Source organism: Pelodiscus sinensis, chromosome 20, assembly GCF_052426305.1.
Source record: "Pelodiscus sinensis isolate ZL-2025 chromosome 20, ASM5242630v1, whole genome shotgun sequence".
NCBI lineage: Eukaryota > Metazoa > Chordata > Testudines > Trionychidae > Pelodiscus > Pelodiscus sinensis.
Window position 1 is genome coordinate 4154622 of NC_143071.1, and position 23919 is coordinate 4178540.

At 61.0% G+C, this 23919-nt stretch overlaps 1 protein-coding gene across 3 annotated transcripts; it reads left to right on the forward strand.

Moving 5' to 3' along the window:
• The first annotated feature begins 7187 nt into the window (after positions 1-7187).
• On the forward strand, positions 7188-23835 carry CDC42EP4 (CDC42 effector protein 4). Of its 3 annotated transcripts, none has more exons than XM_075904024.2 (2): positions 7188-7340; positions 20967-23835. In XM_075904024.2, the coding sequence occupies exon 2, from the start codon at positions 21053-21055 to the stop codon at positions 22040-22042; it is 990 nt and encodes a 329-aa protein (XP_075760139.2). In that variant the 5' UTR covers positions 7188-7340; positions 20967-21052; the 3' UTR covers positions 22043-23835. The 3 variants fall into 3 exon arrangements, with proteins under 3 accessions (XP_075760139.2, XP_075760141.2, XP_075760142.2); XM_075904026.2 differs by lacking the exon at positions 7188-7340 and adding an exon at positions 7637-8032; XM_075904027.2 differs by lacking the exon at positions 7188-7340 and adding an exon at positions 11350-11775.
• The last annotated feature ends 84 nt before the right edge of the window (positions 23836-23919 follow it).

A 23919-nucleotide genomic window follows, 5' to 3' on the forward strand; every position in this document is an offset into this window, starting at 1 on the left:
CTTGGTGGGCGTATGGAAGCTAGGCGGCTGAGTTTGCATCCTGGCATCGCAGTCAGACCTGTTGCTTCCTGCTACGGGTAAAGGCAGGAAGCAGGAACTGGTGAGGGGTCTACACATGCAATTTGTGCACTCAGACAAGTGTGCGCACACGTGCACTTACACATGCACACACACGTGCATGGGCGATCCTCTAAACCGCCGTCCCCACCAGCTGGGCAAAATCCATCGATTTCCCCTCAATCCTCGACACAGCTTTTAATTAGCCACATGTGGTTATGGCTGAAGGGCTGCTTATAGTTACTCACGTGGCTGAGTCTATACAGAATTCCTCAGAGCTTGGACATTTTTCTGTTGTTGTGGCGAATGGGGAAGGGACCCACACCGCTTGCCCCTCCCCACCACCAGGAAACTCACTCCCCCATTTAAGAGACTGCAAAAGCCCAGCCTGAAAAGGAGAGGAGAGGGCACACGATGAACTTGCAAATTCAACACTAGGCCAGGAACCTGCTTCTGGCCCAGCATATGGTTAGCTTGCGGAACTCTCTGCCACTGGATGTCATTGAGGCCAAGAAGTTAGCAAGCCTCAAAGACAGACTGGACATTTACAAGGACAGAGTTGTAATCATTCCTGTGAAGAAGGAGTAGCGGAAGGGAGATTTTTAAAAAACCATTCCTGTCGGAGGGTTTAAACCCATCTCCTTTATATACTCAAGCATTAGGCTGAGACCTTCATGGGGAGCCACATTTCCCCACATCGGGCTCCTGCGGGGTTTCTTGAACCTTGCCCTGGAGCCATTGGTCCCCTGGTGGTGAGCCAGGCTGCTGAGATAGCTGGCTCATGGGACGGATCCCGTCTGGCGAGCCACTCCGGAGGTGCGCACCCTCGTATGTCAACCAAACCTGGGTCGTTCTGGGTTTCCCGTGTGGGCTGGATTGGACTCACCGCTCTCCGGCCGTGCTCTTCCGAGAGGGTCTCCTGTGCCCCGGCTGGCAATCCCGTTAGACAAACCTGGCATTCCGATGCCTTGCCCGCTCAACTAGAGAGCGTGGCGGAACACCGGCATGAGCGGGCGCCGTCTCTGCGGCCTTGCGCACGAGCAGGTGAATTGGTTGCTTGCCACGTCTTTTGAGAGTGTTCCGGAGTAACAGGCTCTGGGAGCCACGGGAGGGGGGGGGGGGTGTCTGTTATAGAATCAGCTTTGTCTTCTTGGTCTGCCTGGGGACAAATCTGCAGCCTGCAACCCATACCGAGCTGGGGCAGGCTTGGTGCACCCGGCACCCACGGGCAGTTTTTGCACCACGTCACACTCCTGCAAAGCCCAGCTGATCCTCCGGGTGCAGCCTCATGTCAGCCCAGCTGGGGTGATTGATTCTAATTCCTCCTGACTGCGCTGTCTCACACAAACACACGCTCTCCTGCCAGCACCCTGCGACGCAGCCGCTGGGGGCTGGGAGACCAGGGGGTTAAGTTAAATGTAGTTTGTACTGTGTATACAAACAGTTATCAGCCAATGAGTAGGGAGCCAGCATGGGGCAGTGGGTAGACCCCCAGCTGGCATTTGGCAGAGGCGGGGTCCAGTCCTGGCTCTGCCTCTGGCTCATCTTTGCCCTTGGGCATGTCACTTCAGCCGTCCTCTTCCTCAGTCTTCTCAGCTGTAAAATGGGGATAATGGAGCCCTCCCTTGAAAGTGCTTTGAGGGCTCTGGACCCTCCACCCTAGGCATTCACTGCATGCAGCAGCTAGGCAGGAAGAGCCTCTAGCCAGGTGGGCACCCTGCAGTCCCTTAGCTCTGCTGAATTCCTTGTCCACAAATCCCAGCCAGGCACCGTTTGTGAGCAATTTCTTCCTCTGCCCATTATCTGCTCTCCCCGTGCTCAGGAATAACAAGCTCTCTCCCCAGTGGCAGAGGAGCCGCCATCAGTAATCAGTGGAGCCAGCCGATGAGACATTAGAACTGAGTTGGTTTGTTGCAAACTGACAGTGGCCGCCATCCAGGTGAATTCCTTCTGCAGAGTCAGTGAGCCGAGCTCATGGGTGAAGGGCCTTTGAGGCAGAGGCCAGAGCAGAGGACTGAGTGCATCTAATCCCCGCCAGTGACTTACTGCTTGCCCACAGGCAAGCCACTTAACTTTCCATGCCTGGGCCCAGGCAGACTTGCAAGCAGGGCACTGCGGCGGTGCATCGTCTGCACTAGGGCACTGCGGCGGCGCAGCGTCTGCACTAGGGCACTGCGGCGGCACAGCGTCTGCACTAGGGCACTGCGGCGGTGCAGCGTCTGCATTAGGGCACTGCGGCGGCGCAGCGTCTACACTAGGGCACTGCGGCGGTGCAGCGTCTGCATTAGGGCACTGCGGCGGCGCAGCGTCTACACTAGGGCACTGCGGCGGTGCAGCGTCTGCACTAGGGCACTGCGGCGGCGCAGCGTCTACACTAGGGCACTGCGGCGGCGCAGCGTCTGCACTAGGGCACTGCGGCGGTGCAGCGTCTGCACTAGGGCACTGCGGCGGTGCAGCGTCTACACTAGGGCACTGCGGCGGCGCAGCGTCTACACTAGGGCACTGCGGCGGTGCAGCATCTGCATTAGGGCACTGCGGCGGCACAGCGTCTACACTAGGGCACTGCGGCGGCGCAGCGTCTACACTAGGGCACTGCGGCGGTGCAGCCTCTACACTAGGGCACTGCGGCGGTGCAGCGTCTGCACTAGGGCACCGCGGCGGTGCAGCGTCTGCACTAGGGCACCGCGGCGGTGCAGCGTCTGCACTAGGGCACTGCGGCGGTGCAGCGTCTGCACTAGGGCACTGCGGCGGCGCAGCGTCTGCACTAGGGCACTGCGGCGGCGCAGCGTCTGCACTAGGGCACTGCGGCGGCGCAGCGTCTGCACTAGGGCACCGCGGCGGCGCAGCGTCTGCACTAGGGCACCGCGGCGGTGCAGCGTCTGCACTAGGGCACCGCGGCGGTGCAGCGTCTGCACTAGGGCACCGCGGCGGTGCTGCGTCTGCACTAGGGCACTGCGGCGGTGCTGCGTCTGCACTAGGGCACCGCGGCGGTGCAGCGTCTGCACTAGGGCACTGCGGCGGTGCTGCGTCTGCACTAGGGCACTGCGGCGGTGCAGCGTCTGCACTAGGGCACCGCAGCGGTGCAACGTCTACACTAAGGCACAACGTCTGCACTAGGGCACTGCGGCGGTGCAACATCTACACTAAGGCACAACGTCTGCACTAGGGCACTGCGGCGGTGCAACATCTACACTAAGGCACAACGTCTGCACTAGGGCACCGCGGCGGTGCAACATCTACACTAAGGCACAACGTCTGCACTAGGGCACTGCGGCGGTGCAGCGTCTGCACTAGGGTACTGCGGCGCCGCAGCCTCTACACTAGGACACTGCGGCGGTGCAACATTTACACTAAGGCACAACGTCTACACTAGGGCACTGCGGCGCCGCAGCCTCTACACTAAGGCCGTATAGCTGCACAGCGTCTATATTACAGTGGTCCAGCATCAACAGTAGGTAGGGGCACGACAGCATCCAAGGTGACACATGAGCCCGTGCTGGGTGCAAATCATCTCTTGCTGCATTTGCCCGCAGAGGCTAGGACCAGCCAGCTTGGAGCAGACCCATGGGCCACCCATCTGAGCCACCTGTGTGTGACGTAGCCGTCACCAGCCACTTCTGAGGCAGGAGCCAGAAACCCCACAGAAGGCAGATATGCAGCCATCCGCTCCCACTGAGGTCTCACCCTAATCCCTAAGGGCATGGCTGCACTGGGGAGTTATTTCCAAATACTCCCCTTATTTCCAAGCAACAGGGAGAGCATCCGCACAGCAAGCCTGGTATTTCGAAACAAGGGGCTGGTCGTTTGAAATAACTCCTGCTTGTGGAGAGGAATAAGCTTATTTCGAAATAGTTATGTCGGGCGTTATTATGTTGAATGAGTCCTGTGGGGGAGCAGGAAAGGGCGGGACCAGGAGAAGGGCCGCCTGTGCTTCCTTCCCGGCAGAGGCCGAGTTATACACAGTGATGTGAACGCTGCAGCCTGAGCAAGTACAAGCCCGTCTGTCCCCCTGGGACAGTCCTCAGGTGGCCAGCCTGTGCCGCCACGCGGCAACCCACGCCGTTAATTTTAGAGTGCCAGTTCCAGGACAGCTAGCAGGTTTCCATGAGCCAGGCTAAGGGGCTTGCTCGGGGCTGCCGGGTTTACAGACTTCCGATAATCCGGAACCTTTGGGACCTAGGTGGTGCCAGATTATCAGATATGCCGGACTCTCAGGACGTACTATAAGCTGGTTATATATATAGGCTACGTCTAGACGGGCATGATTTTCTGCAAATGCTTTTAACGGAAAAGTTTTCCGTTAAAAGCATTTGCAGAAAAGAGCGGCTAGATTATCACGGACGCTTTTCCGCAAAAGCACTTTTTGCGGTAAAGCATCCCTGCCAATTTAGACGCGGTTTTGCGCAAGAAAACCCCGACCGTCATTTTGCCATCTGGGCTTTTTTGCGCAAAACAATACCGCATCGTCTACACTGGCCCTCTTGCGCAAAAGCATTTGCGCAAGAGGACTTTTGCCCGAACGGGAGCAGCAGAGCATTTCTGCAAGAACACTGACAATCTTACACGAGATCGTCAGTGTTCTTGCGGAAATTCAAGTGGCCAGTGGAGACAGCTGACAAATTTTTCCGCAAAAGCAGCTGCTTTTGCAGAAAAACTTGCCAGTCTAGACGCAGTCTATACTGTATACATTATATACTGTATACAAAGTGTTCTTAACCCTTTTTATTGTACATACTGTATACAGTATACTGTGATGTTTTACTTTTTTTAACCCTTTTTTACCCTTTTTGCTCGGTTCAACTGCTGCCGCTGTTGCTTTGTGACTCGTTTTTTGCCGAAGCTCGCTCACTAGGCTCTTGTTATTTTGATCCCGGACTATCAGGAGTGCCGGACTATTGGATGCCGGACTATTGGAGTTTTACTGTAATAGGCAGGGGGAGGCTTTGCCTTCCCAAACCACCAGCCTGGCCCCACCCAGACTCCACCCCCAGAATGCCACCTGTAGGCAGACTGGGGACAACATGTTGCTGCTCCCGAGCACCCTCCGTCCCCATGCTCCCCATGCCAGGGAGTGCCCGCTGCCCCATCTCCATGTGGTGCTCCGGGTGGGGAGCGAGACCTGGGCAGAAGGGGCGGAGCTACCTCATCCCAATCTTCCCCCACCACCCACGGCTTACCACGCCCAGGCTCTATTCATACCCCCTCGGATAGTGTCAAGTTTGCCTATGAATTCCAGCCCTGCAGGTTCAAGCGGCAGGCTGTTTGTGAAGTGCTTTTGAAGTTAGCCTGTAACAGGAAAAACTTAAAAAACAGCCAGCACAGTGTTTCCCAATTGGTGCTCTGGGGAACCCTGGGGATCCGCAAAGTGAAAGCAAGGGTTCCACGAAGAGCCGGCACTCCCCCGCTCCCTGTTAAAGAGACAGAGCCATGGCGAGGGCTTTTTTTTTGTTTTTGCTCAACGAAATGCGGCAGGGGCCTTTTTTCTAAAGGCAACTCTAGGGGTTCCGTGGCCAAATAAAATTGGGAAACACTAGTCTAGCAGCATCTTAGAGACTAACAAAACATGTAGATGGGATCCTGAGCTTTCGTGGGCACAACCCACTTCTTCAGACGACTTTCTAGTCTGTTACTGATCACTGGTGTTTCCCTCAACCTCCCAGCTCCTGGAATTCAGTGGAGATGGGCCGATTTCAGCCTTCCTTTCTTAAAGGGAAAGTAAGGCGCTAGGTCTTCGTGGCAGCAGAGAAAGCCTCAAAATGAGACTTCACTCACCGAAAGCCTCCAAAAGCAGAAGAACAATACAAAGAGGGCCTCTCTTGTTTTTATAGTAATAGAGATGTAGCTGTGTTAGTCTGGTTTTGCTGAAACAAAAAACAGGACTAAGCAGCACTTTAAAGACTAACAAGATGGTTTATAGGTGATGAGCTTTCGTGGGCCAGACCCACTTTCTCAGATCAAATTATGGAAGAAAATTGGCATGACCATTTATACCAAAGGGATACAACCAAAAAAAGTGAACACATATAAAATTGACAAATCAGATTTTAGAACAGAGGCGGAGGGTGAGGGGGGTTGGTTAGTGGCTATGAGCTAATGATATTAGGGGTGATAACTGGGGAAGCTATCTTTTTAATGGGCAAGATAATCAGCATCATCCATGTGCAGAATAAATGTTTGGGTGCACCACTGTGCATGCAAACGTACCCACCTATAGACTGTCATTCATGCTTCAATTTGACACTTTACACCGGGGTCTTAACAAAGATGCTAATTATCTTACCCATTACAAAGCTAGCTTCCCGTTATCACCTCTAATATCATTAGCTCACAGACATTTATCTCCCCCCCCCCCAGTTCTGAAATTTGATTTGTCCTTTTTATATGTGCTCACTTTTTTTTTATTGTATCCCTTTGGTATAAATGGTCATGCCAATTTTCTTCCACAATTTGATCTGAGGAAGTGGCTCTAACCCAGGAAAGCTCATCACCTAATAAAACATCTTGTTAGTCTTTAAAGTGTGACATAGTCCTGTTTTTTGTTTAAACCTAGCGGTGGGCGCTCCGCAAATCAGGTGGGTGGTTCTGCAATCTCGCTGGCGGGGCCACGCAAGCGCTCACCTTACCGGGCACACTGGGCCAAAGTCTGAGCCACCTAGAGCCGGCGGTGTCGGCCAAAGTCGAAGTCCAAGCGTTCAGCCCTAGGCAGGAGGGCAGTAAACTTGAGCCCGGCTGCCAGGCCTAAAACCGACAGGGTCTGATCCCAGGCCTCAAGTCTAAGCCAGCCCTGGGGACCCCATTGCAAGGGGGGTCGTCATGACCCACTTTGGGGTCCAGCCCCACAGCCTGACAGCTGCTGCCTGAGTCTCTTTGTGCTCTGGGGTGGGAGACAGTTTGGCCCCCCCCGGGGCCGGGAACGCGCTGACTAACTGGCTCTCTCCTCGCAGATCCATGTGAACATGACTCGGGAGGGACTCTCCAGCGTTAGGCAACCGGGGCCCCCTCCCCGCCTGCCACATGGCACGGAAAAGCAACGCCAGTCCCGTTTTGAATGGCGGGGAGGGGGGCTGTCCCTGTGACGCCGCCGCACCCCATTGGCCCTGGCCGAGCCATGACATCATCCCCGAATAAGTGATTAGCTGGGGGGGGGCGGGGGGGGGGGGGTTGATCCGTTTCAATCCGGAGGAGAAACAAGCTGGGAAAGTGACGGGATGGGCACCCGGGAGCGCAGCGCGCGGACAGGCTGAGGACTCCGGGAACAAAGCCCGGCTGGGAGCGGCGACGAGGTAGGTCCCCACGCGGCACAGCCCCACCGACCTGGGGAGGGGAGGGGGGCAGATGGATTCCCACGGGGGGGGAGGTGGTAGGGAGCCAGCTGTGTGCGGGGTGGGGCAGGTCCTGCCTGGCTGGCAGCAGAGTGTGGGGACAATAAGGGGGGGTCCCTCCATGGCTGCACTTTGCCTATGAGATGGGGGGCGATCTGGGCTGCCTTTGGCTGGCCGGAGGGGTCACTCCTCGGGGCCAAGTCCGCCTCTCGCCCCCCGCTGTCCGGAAGGAGACGATCGCTGCGCGCACACAGCTCCACGTTCGCAGCCGCTGCCCTGGGCGCGGAGGCCGGGCAGGATGGCACCGAGGCGCCCCCCTTCCCCGGCCTAGGAAGCCGGAGATTCCCGGCCGCTCGGCTGGGGCGGGGGCTTGCGGCGGATCCTTCCCGCAGAGGCGCGGGGCTTTGTCTGCCTCGCCGGGCTCTTTAAAGCCGGGAGGGGCGGCGACCGGCGCGCTCTCGCCGCTGTTTTGGCTTTGCGCGCTGGGCGCCGAGCAAAGGGCAGGGGAGCGCGGCGCGGCGCGGTTAATGATTCCCCAGCGAGCTCGCCTGCGCCTGGCGAAGGAAGGGCCCCGCTGCGCGGCTGGGCAGAACTTGGCGCCCCGGGAAACTCGCGCAGAGGGGGCCGGTCCCGGCTGCTGCGCGGGGAGACAAGTAGGTGCCTTGGTCCTGGAGGGGGGCAGGCGGGGGCTGAGCCCAAGCGCTGCGCTTGGAGAGGGGCTTTCCGTGCAAGGGGCGGGGTTCTGCAGAAACTGGCCCCAAATGCGCCCCGGCCCGAGGGCTGGGCTGTCTGTGCGCGCCCTGCCCTGGAGACCCTCCGAGCCCGGGACGCGCTGGCGGGGCTGGGCTGCAGGAAGGGGCCATGGGCCCTCCGATTTAGGGGCCTCTTGTAGGCTGGGCCAGTTGAGCACCCACCTTCTCGGATTGGCCTGGGTCCCTCTTCTCGTTTTACGTTCTCCCCCCCCCCAATCTCATAGGCCCAACAATGGCCAATACACTGCCCCCCACGCGTGCCCGGAGGTGCCTGTAAGAAGGGGCTATTCCTGGGGGCGCCCTGAGTGACTCCCCCTTCCCCAGCTGGCAGAGGGAAATGTGATGGAACAAAGAGCCCCAGACCCGAGCGCACACAGGCCCTGCTGGGTTACCTCCCCCAGCCGCCCTGCCAAGCTGTGGCGGAGCAGTGGTTGCTCTGGTTTGTGGCTGGCTGGGGAGGCGGGCAGCAAGCGGCTCGTTCCCCTGACTCCGAATAACTCTGGCTAACTTGCTAACTCTGGCGTGGCTCCACGTTCCCCAAGCCTCCTGCACAACAGGCCCGTGGGCAGCGAGACTGTGCCGCGGGGCTCCGGCGGAGTGTATTTTTAAAACCCCTTCGCCCGTAGGGTAGCCCCCTCCTGGCACGGACCAGGCGAGCTGTGTTGCAGCCCCCCCCGGCTGGTTGCGAGGTCGCCAGGTTTCGCCTCTAGCAGCCAACCCCTCTTCCAACACATCCCCTCTCCTCAGCGGCCTCCACCTCTTAGCTGAGCCTGGCTGCACCCTTTGTGAACAGCCCATTGAACTGCTCTGAGGCCTGCCAGCTGGGGCAGCTCCCAGCCACCATGAATTATTTAGCTGGCTTCTCTTGGGAGGCCAGGAGGATTCAGAATAACTGCGGCGAGAACGCAGCCTCTGCCGTGTCCGTGCCGGGTCTGGCTAGCTACCGCGCAGGCCTTCGGGGCCAGCAGATTTTAGTCGGGCACCAACACCTGGCAGGGGGCATGAGTAACCAGCTTATTCCTAGCCTGGGCTTGACTTTTCCACTGCTGGGCCAAGACTAGGACCCTGACTTTCAGCTGTGCAGGGGTAGGTTAAAATGCGTGTCATCCGCTAACCGTGTAGCCGACGCTCTCGGTTACACGGATACCCGCCGCGGCTCTGCACCAAAAGTACTTTAGGAGCCGGTGGGCTGGCAGGCTGGCTTGTGCCAGGTCCTAGCAGCTACCCCTGCTGTTGGTGCCGCATTAGTGTCACTCCTAAAGTACTTTTAATGCAGAGCTGCAGTGGGGCTAGCTGCTGGGACCAGTGCGAGCCAGGCCTGAGCCAGCTTACCTGCCCGCCGGCTAAAAAATGTACTGGCAGAGCCGCAGTGGCGGGGGAGGGGAGTTGCATGTCGTGGGTAGCTGGGTAATTGTTTAACTGCACACGCCGTTACATCCCTCCCCTGTTGTCCGCTCCTGGCAAACCGAGGCGCAGGACGGTCCCGAGCGTGGGGTGCCACTCTGCCCAGCGTGGCTGGGAGCTATTGCTGGACCTGTCCTCCAGGAATGGCCGAGTTGGGCGTGTTTCAATGTGGGGGTCACTGACAGGGGGCCCAGCCACCAAGCCCCATCTGCCCTTTGGGCTTGGCCCTGCTGGGGGATGCAGGCTTTCAGCCCTGCCCCCGGCTAGAGAACGAGCTCACAGCCGGAGCAGGGGGCAGCGTCAGCGTGGGAAGGGAGGGCAGAGCCGGGGCAAAGGGCTCTGGGGAGGGGCCAGCGCGTGACAGTGCTTGGGGTTGGCCCCTCCCTGCCTGGGAGATCCCTATGGATCTCTTCCAGGGATGCTCGGCGCTCACCCTCTGGGGTTGTCTCTGGCAGCTGATGCAGGACCACAGGGCCAGCCAGAGGGCGAAGGGAGCTAGACGGAGGCTTCTGCATCTTATTGGCTTTGTTAGAGCTGGGATCCCGGCTGCAGCCTGGGCTGTGCCGAGGCTCCGGGGGCTGGGCTCTTGCTTCATGGGCCCACGGCTCTCCAAGAGACGCAGCGAGTGCCCCGACTGCCATGGGGCGGGCGCTGGGCCTGGCGCTCTGCCAGGTGGCTGAGGGCTCTGTGCTCATCTGCTTGGTCCAGGGCGGGGCCTTCGTGGCCAGTGGCACGAGAGCAGGGACAAATTGGTGGCGTGGCCCCTGCCGGTGTAAGACCCCTCCCTCCCCCCCGGTTGTGAAAACGTGGCTGTAGCTTATGATGCGTGTAAATCTCCGGAGCACTTTACAAGCGCCCGTGCGATCCCTGTTGGCAGGTGGGGAAACTGAGGCACGGGGCGGGACATGACTGGCCCAAAGCCAGCCAGCAAAAGAGGGGCAGATCTGGGGCCTTATCCACTAGGCTATGCTGCCGGCAGGGCCGCCTTTGGTGCTAGATCTCTGCTGCTCCTCGGAGTGTGGTTTTACTCCAGGTGAGGTCCAGAGTGAAGACGATTCAGTGCCTCTCTTGGCCCCCAGTAGAAAGGGGTGTGTCCTCGTGTCACAGGCTGACCGAGCCTAACTGACAGGTCATAGGCTGGCATGGAGCAGACCTCTTGCCCTGGCATGGCACTCGGCTAGCCGCGCCCGGGCCCTGCGTTGCGGCAAGTGATTGGTAAACCAGTCTGGGTGGGTCCGGATGGAATCCAGGCTGGATTCTGCCTGGGAGCAGCCCTGGCATTCGGTGACTCAGGGAAACCCGCTCCTGACACTCCTGCCGTGACAGCGGGTTAGTGTGCCCGGGCTGGGAGTCAGGAGGATTTCTGCTGATGGTTGCGTTCTGGGTCCCATTGTTCTGTGCCTTTGTTCTGAGCAGAAATTGTGATATGGGGCCTGGGAGTTAATCAGTGCCCTGGTGAGTCATCCCTGAGCACTCCCCACTGCATTGTGTTGCCTTGCAGTGGTCTTGCACCCACAACCAAATATGGGGATGCAGCAAAGACACTGGCCAGTATCTGCTATCTTAGGGGATGGTGTAAGAGGTATTTAAGGAATAGCTTTTCCCCCAGGGAAAGCTTTCTCCTCAGCCCTCCCGCTCCCACCACTGATTAGAGCTTGGCTCATGCCCTAACGCATGAGCGTTTCTAGCCTTTCCCAAACTCCTGTTATCCCGAGTTTCATCAAAGACAACCTTGTCATTCATAGAACTGCCCAGCCCCCTTTGGGAATCTCGCTAAGCTTGTCTGGGTGTTGGTATCTTGTGGCAGTGAGTTCCACAGGTTAACTGTGTCTGCGCGTGCTGGAGTATGCTGGCAAGAGCCAAGATCTGTGTGTCTCTCTGGCCAAGCACTCTAGATGGGGATCTAATTTCCCCTGCCTGCTTTGCAGTTGATGCTGCAGATGTTTCTCATAAATGCATTGAAGGTTCATCGTATCCGTTTCTTGGCAAAGGCTAGTCCTGGGTTGCAGCTTCTGTCTGCAGTGGGATAAGATAAACTCACCACTCCCCTCCTGCAGTTGTTCTGTATTGGTCGGATGCCTTGGTTGGGGTACGGCTCCGGTGTGCAGTCAGGCCCTGTACGGGGGTGGGAGGGTGTGAGCAGAGCGCCGTGTTGGATAGCACAGGACTGGTCTTGGACGCTTTCCCTCTTCCCGGTTTCAGCTGGGGCGCCCTCGCTGCAGCAGGACTGAGCAGCCCAGGTGAGCGTGACGGAGGAAAGGGCGGGGGGGTGGAAACTCCCGTGATCCTGTAGCCTTGTGAAGCAATGCACAAGCTGGCGGCTCCAGTATCCAGCCAGCCGGCCTTGTTACACATGTCAGAGGAGAGTCATGGTGACGGGGCGAGTCAGAGCCGGCCTGTGCGAGTGCGTCAGGAAAACCCTGAGTCAACGCTCTCCATGTCGAGTGACTTCCGGCTTGTCGCCCCAGCCTGCCCTTCTCTGGCCCCGTGTGACAGCGTGCCGTCTGTGCAGCGGCGTGGGCGGAAGCCGGGGGAGGAACTGGCATAGACGTGGGGTTGGGAATTCAGAGCCCCTGGGTGCCAATCCTTGCTCTGCCCCGGACTTGTTGACCGGCTGCGCCAGGTGCTGTACAGAAGTATTGGGCTGAACAGTCTCTTTCCCCAACACCTCCTGCAGCTGCTGGCACCGGTGTGACGTGCTCCTAAAGCAGACAGCTGCAAAAGGCCACAAGGTACAGGCAGCGTGCCCTCTCGTTTTTGCCACCATGTGTGGAATAAATTTTATGTGCATTAGGGCAGGTGCAGATGTGCACCACTAGTAGAAACACAAGTAGAATTTTTGCCACGCGTGTGTGGAATAAATCTTATGTGCATTAGGGCAGGTGCAGATGTGCACCACTAGTAGAAACACTAGTAGAAATTTTGCCACAGTGTGTGGAATAAATTTTATGTGCCTAAGGGCAGGTGCAGATGTGCACCACTAGTAGAAATGGTGGGCACTTTGCTTATTATCTGGGAGGCACTTGAATCACAAAGGCCTTTTGCCCCGAGTCCTGCCCAGCTTGCTTGCAACTTCCTAACGCCGGCACGGGCTTTTAGATGCAGAAAAATGGTGGTTGTGGCATTTTTTAGAGCAAGTTGCGGGGCAGGGGGAGCTTCAGAAAGAACAAGGTTGTGAACCCCGGACTGGAGAGCAAATTCAGCAGCCATGAGTCAGGGGAGGAAAGGGGGGGGGAGGAGTGTAACTGACCGAGCCGATTAATCACTGCTCCCCTCTGACCCCTCTCACTTCCTACTCCCCTGCTTACAAGCCACCCGCCCTCTGAAAGGGGTTTTGGCCTCCTGCCCTGCCGAGCGCGGCTGTGCCCGGGGAGGGCGCTTGGAGCCATCTGACCCTGGATGCTGGCGTGGCTTTTCCGCGGCTCAGGTTACTCTTGCTCTTTCTCTGCGGCGTCCGAGGGGGCAGGCGGCTGTGCGGCTTCTCTCGGCTTTGTAGAAAAGCAGCCGCGGGCGGGAGCGTCGTGGGATCTTGGCTCCTTTTGCGCGGCGTAAGAAGCCGAGAGAGGGGCTCTTTCTTTTCACCCCTTCCCGGCAGAGGCAAGCCAGCCCTTCCGTAGGGGGGCTGGAGCGCTCCGGAAGTACCGGCTAGCACAGTTTCTTCTCCCACTCGACAACCCCCCCCTTCCCTGTCTTCCCCAACTATCTCTGGAGCGAAGCTTGACAGAGGAGACGGCATCCGGCGCCTAGGCAGGGGCTTGTTCTGAGCCTGTAGCAGGCTGCTGGCCATGCTAGTCAGTAACTCTTGGGTCTCCAGCTGCCTCGGCGCCAAGCCTTCAGAGTCTCTTATGGCTGCTCAAGAAACCAGCTTGTCCCAGAATGAGCTGGGGGGGCCGAGTCCCCAGCTGGCCTAACTCAGTGGCTTGTCAGTGACGTGCACCAGCTGGGGAGCTGGCCGGGGGCCTCTCTCTGGTTTATGTAAAGCCCAAGGCCAGTCGAAATGCGGCCCGGAATCCGGCAGAGGCGAGCGCATGGGCAAGCGTGTAATCTCCCCTGAGAACCAGGCAGGGAAATTTGATTAGAAACCGACGAGTCTGTTTTCCCATCCCTTGTAGCTCCTTTTGGCTGGAGAAAGGGCGAGAACCAAGCAGGCTTGGCGTTTATAAGGAGGCGCTAGTGACTGATGAGCTAGTACAGGTTGCACCTCCCTTGTTGGCGCCCTCGGGACCAGATAACGGGAGGTCTCCTGATACCAGCCCTTAGCCCGCTGCCCCTTCTCGCTGCCGTCTCCTTCGGCCCGGCTGGGCTGTCTGCAGGTCAGCCCTGGCTCCGCTGCTGGCACGCAGCTCCAGCCCCGCTGCCCAACAGCACGCTGCCCGATGGGTCTGCCACAACCTCAGCCCCGCTGCCGGGCAGCAGGCAGCCCCAATTGTGACACGGCCACTGCCACCCAGGGTACTGCGGCCCCGTCACCATCCAGGCTGACACGGCCCGGGCAGACGTCCACGCTTGGGCGTCTGTGGTCTCGGCCCCGCTGCCGGGTGGCAGACAGCCCCCATTGCGTCCCGCTGCTAGCAGACTCACAGGGTTGCACTGGGCTCCCAACCGCCAGCCCTCCTGCTCCGGGGCGCTCTCATCCGGGAGCATCCGTGGTCATGCCGGATCAGAGGATCCCGGATTTGGGAGGAGCAACTTGTAAGGATTATTGGGCACCCCAGGAGGGGGGGAGGGGGATCATGCCCTCGCTTCAGTACCGAGCACAGCACCTCTATGCAAGGCCTTGACTAGGGCCTGGAGAGCGGGGTGTTCAAATCGCTGCTCGACCACAAGCTTCCTGTGGCAAGCAAGTCTGTTTACACTGGGTGGAAGCACCCCCAAAACCTGGCCCGGAGCCGGGGGCCGCTGGCCCTGAGCCTCGGAGCCGGGGGCCGCTGGCCCTGAGCCTCGGAGCCGGGGGCCGCTGGCCCTGAGCCTCGGAGCCGGGGGTCTCTGTCTAAAACACCGGCGCGCCAAAGAGCAAGGGGCGATGTTTGGGGCTCGGGCTCTCGCCCGGACTCTGAAACCCAGAGTGGGGGAAGGGCGCAGAGCCGGCATCTACACGGCGGTCAGCCCTGCAAGCCCGAGTCAGTGGATCCGGGTCTTGAGACGCGCGCCTGTGCGGCTTTTCTTTGCGCTGTGGCTGTTCCTTCGGCAAAGGGAGGTGCCAGCCCCGGGGTGGCGCATTCGCAATGAGCGTGGGAAAGGTCTCTGGCCCGCGTGATCCAGGCTAGGACCCCCAGCCCGTGTTAGGAGGATGGATACGTATGTTAGCGGCGTGCTCCGGCACCATAGCCACGGGGGACGTGCAAGGACCGGCCGTGATGGGTGGATCAATTCCTCTGAACTGCCTGGGAGAGGCAGGCAGTTGGCAAGTTCCTTGGAACTAATTTTCCGTCCCCTTTGAAAGGACGCTGGAGAGGGGAGGGAGGGGCAGCCGTGCCCGGAAGAGCTTTGGGCCGGAGTAGCTGGCGGCGGGCGGGGGAGCGAGTGTCTAACGGGTTATTGTTTAACGGGGGCAGAGGCTGGGAAACCGTTGGAGCCTCGTGAAGCAAGAGCGGCGAGATGGAAGTGACTGCAAAGCAGGAAGTCTCCCCTGCTGAGCCATGGAGCAGCCGTGGCCACAGCGCGGAGTGTGTCTGGGGGGGGCTCCGTACAGCAAGAAAACCCTTTCCCCTGGCCGGCTGACCCGGCTCCGACTCCGGCTCCGGCTGGGGAGGAATTCAGAGCCTCAATTTCCTCCCAGCGCAAATATCTCCACTGCGGTTTCATAGCCCCACAGCCTGTGCTGGCAGATACAGGCCTGTCGGGGCGGGGGTAGCTTGCAGTGTAGCTGTATCTTGTCGCTGCGGGGGAAGCAGGGGGAACCCCGTAATGGGACAGGGCGGGCTGAGCTGGGACGCAGGGCAGGGGAGAACCTGCCCGGCTGGGGACGTGCTCACGGAGAAAGTGTCGGGACTTTGCTCCGGCAAATGAACCGGCCTTCCGAGGATGCCAGAACTGCTCGTGAGCATTCGCTGGGCACAGCCTGCCATGGGGATCTGCCTGTGGAGAGGTCTCTATGCCATGGTCCCTAGCAGAAAGGGGGGGGGTGAGTCCTTTTACACGCTGCTGCCAGGCGAGGTCTTGCTGTCCCGAGCATGGCGGGGGTGCTGCACAGTGACACCGTCTCTCTGGGTCTGAGAGATGCCGACAGCTTGCAGCATTTCGCTGGCCAAGCAGCTGGGTCCAAATCTGGAGCTTCCCATAGAAACCTGGGCGGGAAGGTGACTCGGGTGCCCGTTCGCTGCCCTGGGAAGGTGTGTGGGGGGCAGTTGCTGCCGCTCTGGGAAAAGCAGCTCCGTGGCTGGTGCTCCGTGGCTGGTGCGCCGTGGCTGGTGCGCCGTGGCCGAGCAAGGCAGGAGGGCGCAGGGCGGCGGGACATGTCCCACCTTCCAAAGCCCAGCGCCATCTCTGGGCGAGGCCTCCAGCTTCTCCGGAGGTAGCAGAAAAACGCCCGGGAAAGGCGCACGAAGCTTTGCCTGCCGCGGCCTGTGGCAGCATGGGGAAGGCGTCCTGTGGCCCTGGGCTAGGATCTCCCGATGGCTCGGCTTCCAGAGCAGTTACAGGCTCCCTCGAGGATCCTCTGCGTGCAGGCCAGTTCCTGTCGGCCCTGCTGTGCGGTGCAGAGAGAACAGGGCTGGCGTGAAAGCCCAGCCGATTTATTATTCCGGTCACAGAGGCAGCAGCTCGAGTCCTGGCTCCATTACGCCGAGTGCGGCACCGACACCAAGCGAGAGCCCGGCCAGGCCCCACGCAGCCTTCCCCGCTGGCTGTTCAGACAAGGCTTTGCTGCCCCTCCAGACGGGATTGGAGAGCATCTTGTTTCCCCTGCTCCTCCGGGGCGAAGGGACTTGCCCAAGGCACACGGGGAGTCAGTGGCAGAATCTGGAATTGAACCTAGCTCATCCTGCCCCCAGTTCCTGAATCAAGAGAGCGTGTGCCTGACCCTGCTCACTGTGGGAAGCTGCTTCCCCACAGCACCCTGCAGACGTGGGCGGGACCTGGCCTGGAGGGGCCTTGCTCTTGGCCCACGGGGAGGGGCATTCCCGTGTGGCGGCCAGTCCTTGGTCCGTCTGTGGAGACGCTCCCTGGAGGGCTGACCGGAGAGCTGTTCCGAAGTACCCCAGAGCCGTCTCGACCCGGGGTGTGGCTGAGTTGGGCCGGGGCTGAACCGGCTTCATGACAGCAAAATGCTCCGTAACCCAGTGCCGATTTCCCCAGGCCTTGGAGAGCGAGAGAGCTGGAGCCGTTGCGGGCACCAGGCGGGTGAAGGGATCCCGAACGCCAGCTGTCAGAGGGGCTGCCCCACAGCTGGCGGGGGGGTTGTGCCTGGGCCCAGGGGCGGGTAGCAAAGACTCAGAGGCTGCCGGGATGAAACTCAGCGGGAACAGACGAACGAATGAGACCCAGTGCCAGGCCCTGCCGCCCCACCCCCTCCCTGCTCAGGGTCCCGGCCCCACCCCCAGAGTCTGGTCCTTGTAGGGCTGGGTCTGCCCTGCTCTGTCACGCCCCTGCTTGGGGGGTGACTGCGACATGGCTCAGTCCATTGCCGGACGGGGCAGCCTCCGCCCCAGGGCTCTGCAGGGGGAAAGGGGGTGTCTGGACTGTGTGTGCTGAGTGCCAGGCTGGGGTACCAGGGCCAGGGTATCTGGGTTAATGCTGCAGTGCTGGGGGAAAGGGCACAGGACAGGCCCACGGCTGCATGGGCAGCAGCCACACGGCACAGAGGCCCTGCAGAGCGAGGTTGCAGCCTGGCAGTGTCTCGGGGCTATTGATTGCTCCTAAGGAAGCCTTCAGCGTCGCTAGCCCTGAAGGGGCAGGAGACTGTGAGCTAAACGCTAGGCAGGAGGCAGGCTCAGGGCGGCTGGGCCGGGGGAGCCTGTGGCCTTAATTCCCTCCCCCAGGTTCGGAGAAAGGAGCCTCTTTCCCGTAATGTGGGGGCAGGGTGGTATCTGCCAAAGCATCTTGTCCCCCTTCTCTAGCCGGAGTCCCAGCAGCCCCAGCCTCTGGGACTTGGCAGCACAGGAGTCGAGCGGTGGAAGGCCCGGGCCCGGGGAGGGAGAAAAGGGCGCAGGGGCGCCCCGCTGCATAGACTCCTGGCCCAGTCGGTGTGGGCTCCGGGCCGGCTCCTGTGTGCTGCTGCCAGGGACCCCGCATCGTGTCCAGAAACACCAGGAGTCCATCGCAGCCTGCTGGGGCGAGGGGGCCAGAGGGCCTGTCCCCTGAAATAGGGACAGATGTCGCCCATATTTCAAGCAGACATTTCGGGCCAGGTTTTGGGCAAGGCAGGAAAATTCACAGAAGCCTGTGACCTGGCCCTGACTTGTCCTAGAAATAGTCTTGACTCAGTGGGGAGCTCCGGGCAGCGTCCCCACACTGCCTGCAGCTGCAGGGGCCTGCTTGGGGCTCCGGGATTTCTCCCTCCACCGCAGCTCGCAGCTGCCGTGGGCTGAAGTCACAGGTTCCGGTCCACAGCCGCCGTGGGAAAACTCGTATGTCTGTGCGCGTGTGTGTATCGGTCTGTCCTTTCTCTCTCGATGCCCATCTGCATTGCAGGCCTGGCCGGCTTCTCTCTGCAGTGCAGCAGCTCCCCCCCCCCCCCCCGGCAAAACTGCTACCTCTGCACAAGCTGCTGAGGAGGGGGCTTGAAGCTGAGGGAGTCTGAATACAGAAGGGGGTGATGGCTCTGGGGTGAGCCCAGAGATGAGGGGGTTGGGGTGCAGGAGGGGACCTCCAGGTTTGAGGAGGGGTTAGGTAGTAGAGGCTGGGGGCTGGGCTTTGAGTGGGGCTAGGGATGAAAGGTTTGGGGTGCAGATGGTGGCTTTGGATGGGGGGGGTCAGAGAGGGACGGGGGGGGGAACTCAGGCTTCTGTGGCGCTGAGGCAGGCTGCCTGCCTGTCCTAGGGCACTGAGCTACACCCTGAAAACAGCCAGCAGGTCCCGCTCCTGGGGGGGTGGCTCCGTGGCACGTGCGGCTCCGTGGTCCTTCGCCTAGGAGCTGGACCTGGTGTCCTGGCCGCTTCCCTGCAGGCCCCAGAAAAGAGTTGCCCCAGCTGTGGCTGAAGGGACAACTTTGGCCTGGAGGCCTTGCGCAGAGACGAGAAGGGCGGAACTTTGCCTGAGGACGCCGGAGCCCCCGTGTGCTCCCATCCCCTGACTCCAGCATCTGCCTGGATAGTGAGGGTGCCGCACAGGGCAGGGGCGTCTGCAGGGGAGAGCTGGCACCGAGCCACATCCCCGCTGGCGAGGGAGCCCGGCCACTTCGGCTCTGACCCAGGGGATCCCCTTTCCGCTGGTGGCTCCACGTGACCGAGCCAAGGAATCCGGTGCACGTGGCCCGAGGGGGGTGGAAGCCGGCTGAGCTGGGAGCTGGAGCCAACACGGGGAGAAGCTTGGATGCCTCTTTCTGCCCCAGCCTGCATGGCTCCTTGTGCCAATCCCCGCCCGTGCTGGTTGGCAGGGGCAGCGACTGGTTTGGCGCTGGCTGCCCCGCTCCTTCAGGGCTCTCGTGCCCCCCGGGACTGGGGGGCAGGGCCCTGGGCATGGGGGGCCCGGCTCAGGCTGCTCCCAGCCCCTGGGAACCAGCAAGGGAGCTCTGGGCATGCTGCAAACTCAGCTCCCTCATCCGGCTCTCTCGCCTTGGCCCCTGTGCTGCGGATCTCAGGCCCGGTCCAGGCAGGGGACGTTTCCGCCACGGCAGCTGCCCCAGGGGCTCAGAGCAAGCCTCGGCCCTGGGGTTTAAACCCGGCCTTGCTGAGGGCTCCGTGCCCCAGCCCGGTGGGGGAGCCGGGCCCATGTCAGTGCTGGGGGGTCCGGGCCAGCTTGCTGTCCAGGGAGGAGGCTGTCGCTGGGGGTTCTTGGCTAGCTCCCAGCGTGGGGAGTGTGGGGCTGGAATGGCTAAGAACTGGGTTGTGGGGAATTCCCATTCCATGGGGCGGCTGCAGGTGGCGTGCCAGCCTGCTGTGACGAGCCCCACGACATGGGGAGCTGGGGGGGGTGACAGGTCAACCAGTACACGGGTGGGGCTTGCTGGTTCCGGTTAACCGGTGACCCGGGGGGGGCTGGAGGGGGGCTGCCACCGACTGGCTGCTCTCGCCTCCAGAGCAACCTCTGTCCACAGGGAGCCCGGGCGCCCCGCAGGTGGGAGGGGGGGCTGCTCTGAGGGGGGCTGGAAGCTCCCTCCCTTTTAACTGACAGATCTGGGGGGGGGGGAGGATTTCACATCCCTACGTCTTCCCAGACCCGTCCTCCTGCCGCCCCGCCAACCGCGAGCCCCTTTCCCTCCCGTGGAAGGCGACTGGCTGGTTCCGAGCCGCCTGGCGCAGCCCTCAGCTCGCGGGGCCTCTCGGCACCTTTCCAGCCTTCCTCGCGCGCTTCCTGCCGTCTGTTTCCAATTCGTCCCCGCGGCCGCGCCTCGCCGCCGGCTTTCGTGGGGAAAAATCCAAAGCATTTTCGCCATGTGGCTTCCAACAAAGCCGCCACCTCACGACCCGCCCTCGGGGAGAGGCGCAGGGCCAGAGCAGGGGGGAACCGCCCTGGCCCTACAGACCGGCCACTTCTGCACTGGGCTCTTGTTTCGGACTTCCTCAAAACCTCTCCTGGGGCTCCCTGCCTCAGTTTCTCTCGTTCTTCTCCAGCCCGGAGCATGGATTGTCCCCGCATGGCGGCTGAACGCTCCGTCCCTGTATTGTGCGTGGCCCTCTTATGCTATGGTGGGCAGGACGACTGGTTCTTCCCCCCCGTAATCGGGATGGAAAATGTATCCCATCCCAGCACCCTCGATGAGCTGACGGAGCAGAGAGCCCCAGTTCTGGGGTGGAGCGCAGCGGCTCCTCCGCAGACCCAGCGGTACTGGCCGTTCAGCACAGGAAATAGAGACGAGCCCTGTTTCCAAGTTTCTCCCCCTCCCCGCGCTCTGGCGTCTGACACCCCCTGCTATTAAAGGAAGTGGCCTGGGGAGGAAAGGAGCTCGGTGGCGGAGGGCGGCCGTCTGGGCTGTGCAAAGCTCCCCTGTGTCAGTTGGGGGGCGGTTCTGGGGGGTATCAGTTGCAGGGAGGGGGCAGGGGAGAGCCTCTTGAATTCACTCGCGCAGGGCGCTGAACTCAAGCCAGCGCATTCCAGCAGCAAATGCAGGTTTCCTGGCCCCGGGGGGCTGAGCAGGAAACAGGCTGGGAGCAGCTCTGGGTTGTGTCGGGGACGGGGGGGTGCGGGGGGGGGTATTCTAGCGCAGTCTGCGCTTTGAGGGGTGCAAAGGGAAGTGCTCCTGGCACGGCCGCGGCCTGCGAGATACGGGGGAGCAGCACGGCGCGCTCTCCGCCCCCCAGCCTAACCCGCGTCCTCTCTTCTCTCCGTGTAGGTGAGCGCTGCTGGGGAGGACCGCGAGGCCTCGCCGCCCAGCTCCGGGCTCTAGGGGGCACCGCCCAGCCCCCCCTTGCCGGGACAATGCCGATCCTGAAGCAGCTCGTCTCCAACACGGCCCACTCCAAGCGGCGCTCGCGGGCCGACCTGACGGCCGAGATGATCAGCGCCCCGCTGGGCGACTTCCGCCACACCATGCACGTGGGCCGCGCGGGGGACGCTTTCGGGGACACCTCCTTCCTCAACAGCAAGGCCGGCGAGCCGGAGCCCCCCGCGGAGTCGGGCTCCTCCAAGCCCGGCTTGTTGTCGCGCAAGTTCCGCAGCAGCAAGCGCTCGCAGTCGGTCATCCGCGGCGACCGGCGGGACATGCTGGGCTCCCTGAGGGACTCGGCCATCTTCGTGAAGAACGCCGTCTCCCTGCCTCAGCTCAACGAGAAGGAGGCGGACAAAAGCGCCGGGAAGCTGCCCAAGAGCCTCTCCTCCAGCCCCGTGAAGAAAGCCCCGGAGGAGGCGGCGGCCCCGGAGCAGACGCTGCGTGCCAACGGTGCCGCCGCCCGGCCCCAGAGCCCCAGCCTGGACGAGCGCGATTTCGGGGACCTCACGGAGCTGCCCGTCGTGGTGCCGAAGAGCAGCTATGGCATGAAACATGCCGAGTCCATCATGTCCTTCCACATCGACCTGGGGCCCTCCATGCTGGGGGATGTGCTGAGCATCATGGACAAAGACGAGTGGGACCAGCAGGAAGACTTGGGTGCCATGGTAACGGAGGAGCCCTGGAGGGATGGAGGCCCGACCCGGGTACCCGCAGCCCACCAGCTCATCCGGGAAGGGAATCCGGATTCCCTACCGTCGGCACCACCCTGCCAGGACGAGAGCAGAGCTGCGGCCTCCAGCCTGGGCCCCGCCCGTGGCCCGCTCGGCAGGGACAGCCACTCGTTTTCGGCACAGGAACGCCACCCGTCTCCCGCAAGACAGAGCTACGGGGTCCCTGCAGATGCCGGGCACAGCCCTCCCAAGCGGCCCGACAAGGAGTTCTCCTTTGCGGATGAGGAGGATGACGAGATCCGAGTGTAGCAAGGCGAGACTGGTGTTCGTTTGCGGTAGCTTGGGCACACGAAGGAATAACCGGCAACTGACTGTCAGAAGAAATAGCACCGGGAAATACTTAACTCCTAACTCCTCTTCCTTTCCCCACAGACTGCAGACAGAGTCCCGTCTGCTCCTCGGCTGTCCCTCTGGGGACTGTGAATGAACCTGTGGAACAGGAAGATGATAAATGTTGAAGGGTTTTTCTGAGGTTGTTGCGGGAGAGGGAGGAACTTGGGTTTAAAGTCCGAGGATTACGTCACACAGCCTCTCCCTGTACGGCTCTACGAGCCAGGGGAGAACAGCAGTCGGGAGCTGGCCCGAGGCTGCTCGCCACGCGGGAGACGGTTACTTTCCCCGAAGAAAACTCCAGCGCTTCCAGCCAGGGGGAAATTTACTATCGTTTCCATTGGACTTTGGCTAGAACCGCGATTGCCTGCCCACATCAAGCGATATAGAGTTGAACTACAAGGAACAGGCTTCCAGCTCGAGGGCCCTTTGGCATCTCTAGTCTCCCCCCTGTGTTTTTATTGGGCTCTGATTTGTACTCGGCCCGCTTTGTCACTGCGGAGGAGGGGACGTTCCAGTCGGACGGAGCGTGGCTCCGGAGTGGAGAATTCTGCATATTGTGGAGCGGAGCGGGATCGGAAAGCCAGCCGGTGCCAAGCCGGCAGACGCGTTAGGTTGCCGGCGTGTCTCTGGGGAGGGCAGTAGAAGGGTTTTAAAAAATGTTTGTATCTAATTTCCATTTTGTGTGTGTGTCCTGCTGCAGTGTCTTAAGGCCCACGGGCTCCCTGGAGCCTGCCCTAGCTGGTCCTATGTATTGGACCCCGACCTCATCCCAGATGGGCTGCTCTTGGAAAATCCCTCTTCTGGGATGCTGCAGCAGGGACATCTGCCATCCCATCCTCTCCCCACCGCCCAACCGGAACATCCTGGTACGATGCGGAGCGGTCGCCAGCGTGGCAGGGGGCCTGCCGCTGTAGCAGCAGGACCCAGTAGCTGGTGCTGGTACCAGATGTGTGGAGGGTGATGGCGGAAGGAACCTTCTGGGGCGTCCCGCTAGCCCCAGCTGTCTGGATGCACAGGGCTGGGGCAGAGATGTTGGCTGGCCCTCCAGCTGTTCTGTCCCTAGGCTGGCCTCAGCCCCAAGCCCACCGTGCCTTTCCTGTGCAGCGCGGACGGATGGGATGCTGTGGCCGGGCAGTGGCGGGGTGAGACCCAGCTGCCCTCTGGGGGAAGGAGGGTAGCCCGTGATCTTGGACGTAAAGTTTAGGGGGGCCCTGCTTGGCCCCTCGCCCGGCCTGCCGTGGGGGCTGATCTCTGTGCCCGTGGGCATGATGGGCGTGGCTCCGCTTCCTGGAGGCCAGCAGGCTGGGAATGGGCAGCGGGCGCGAGAGGTAGAATCACTCTCCCTGCCCCATCTTCTCCCCGGGTGACGGCCCCTGTTCAGACACGCCCGAGCGGCCAGGTGCAGCCTGACCAGGGTGCGGAGTCCGTCGGCTGCAGCGATGGGCCCCTGCCCTTCCTTCCGTGCACTCGTGGGTAGCAATAAAACACTAACGGGGACCTTTTCTAACTTATTTTCTTTTTTTTCCAACTTAATTTTTGTGCTCAATTTCCCCCTGCCCCACCAGGAGGGAGCAGCGGCTGGATATCCTGCAGCGTGCCCGCCCGGCGCGCTGGGAGCTGTACGGCGCAGCCGAGCAGAGGATGTTGGGGGGGGGGATTTTATGATGTATGTAAAATGCAGAACAGAATTAAACAGTAGTGAAAGCAGAGCCTGGCTCCTGGGGGGGTCTTTGCAGTGCCGGGCTGGCGGGGAGGTGGGGGGCATGGTCTGTCACACTCCAATCGTAAGCCCT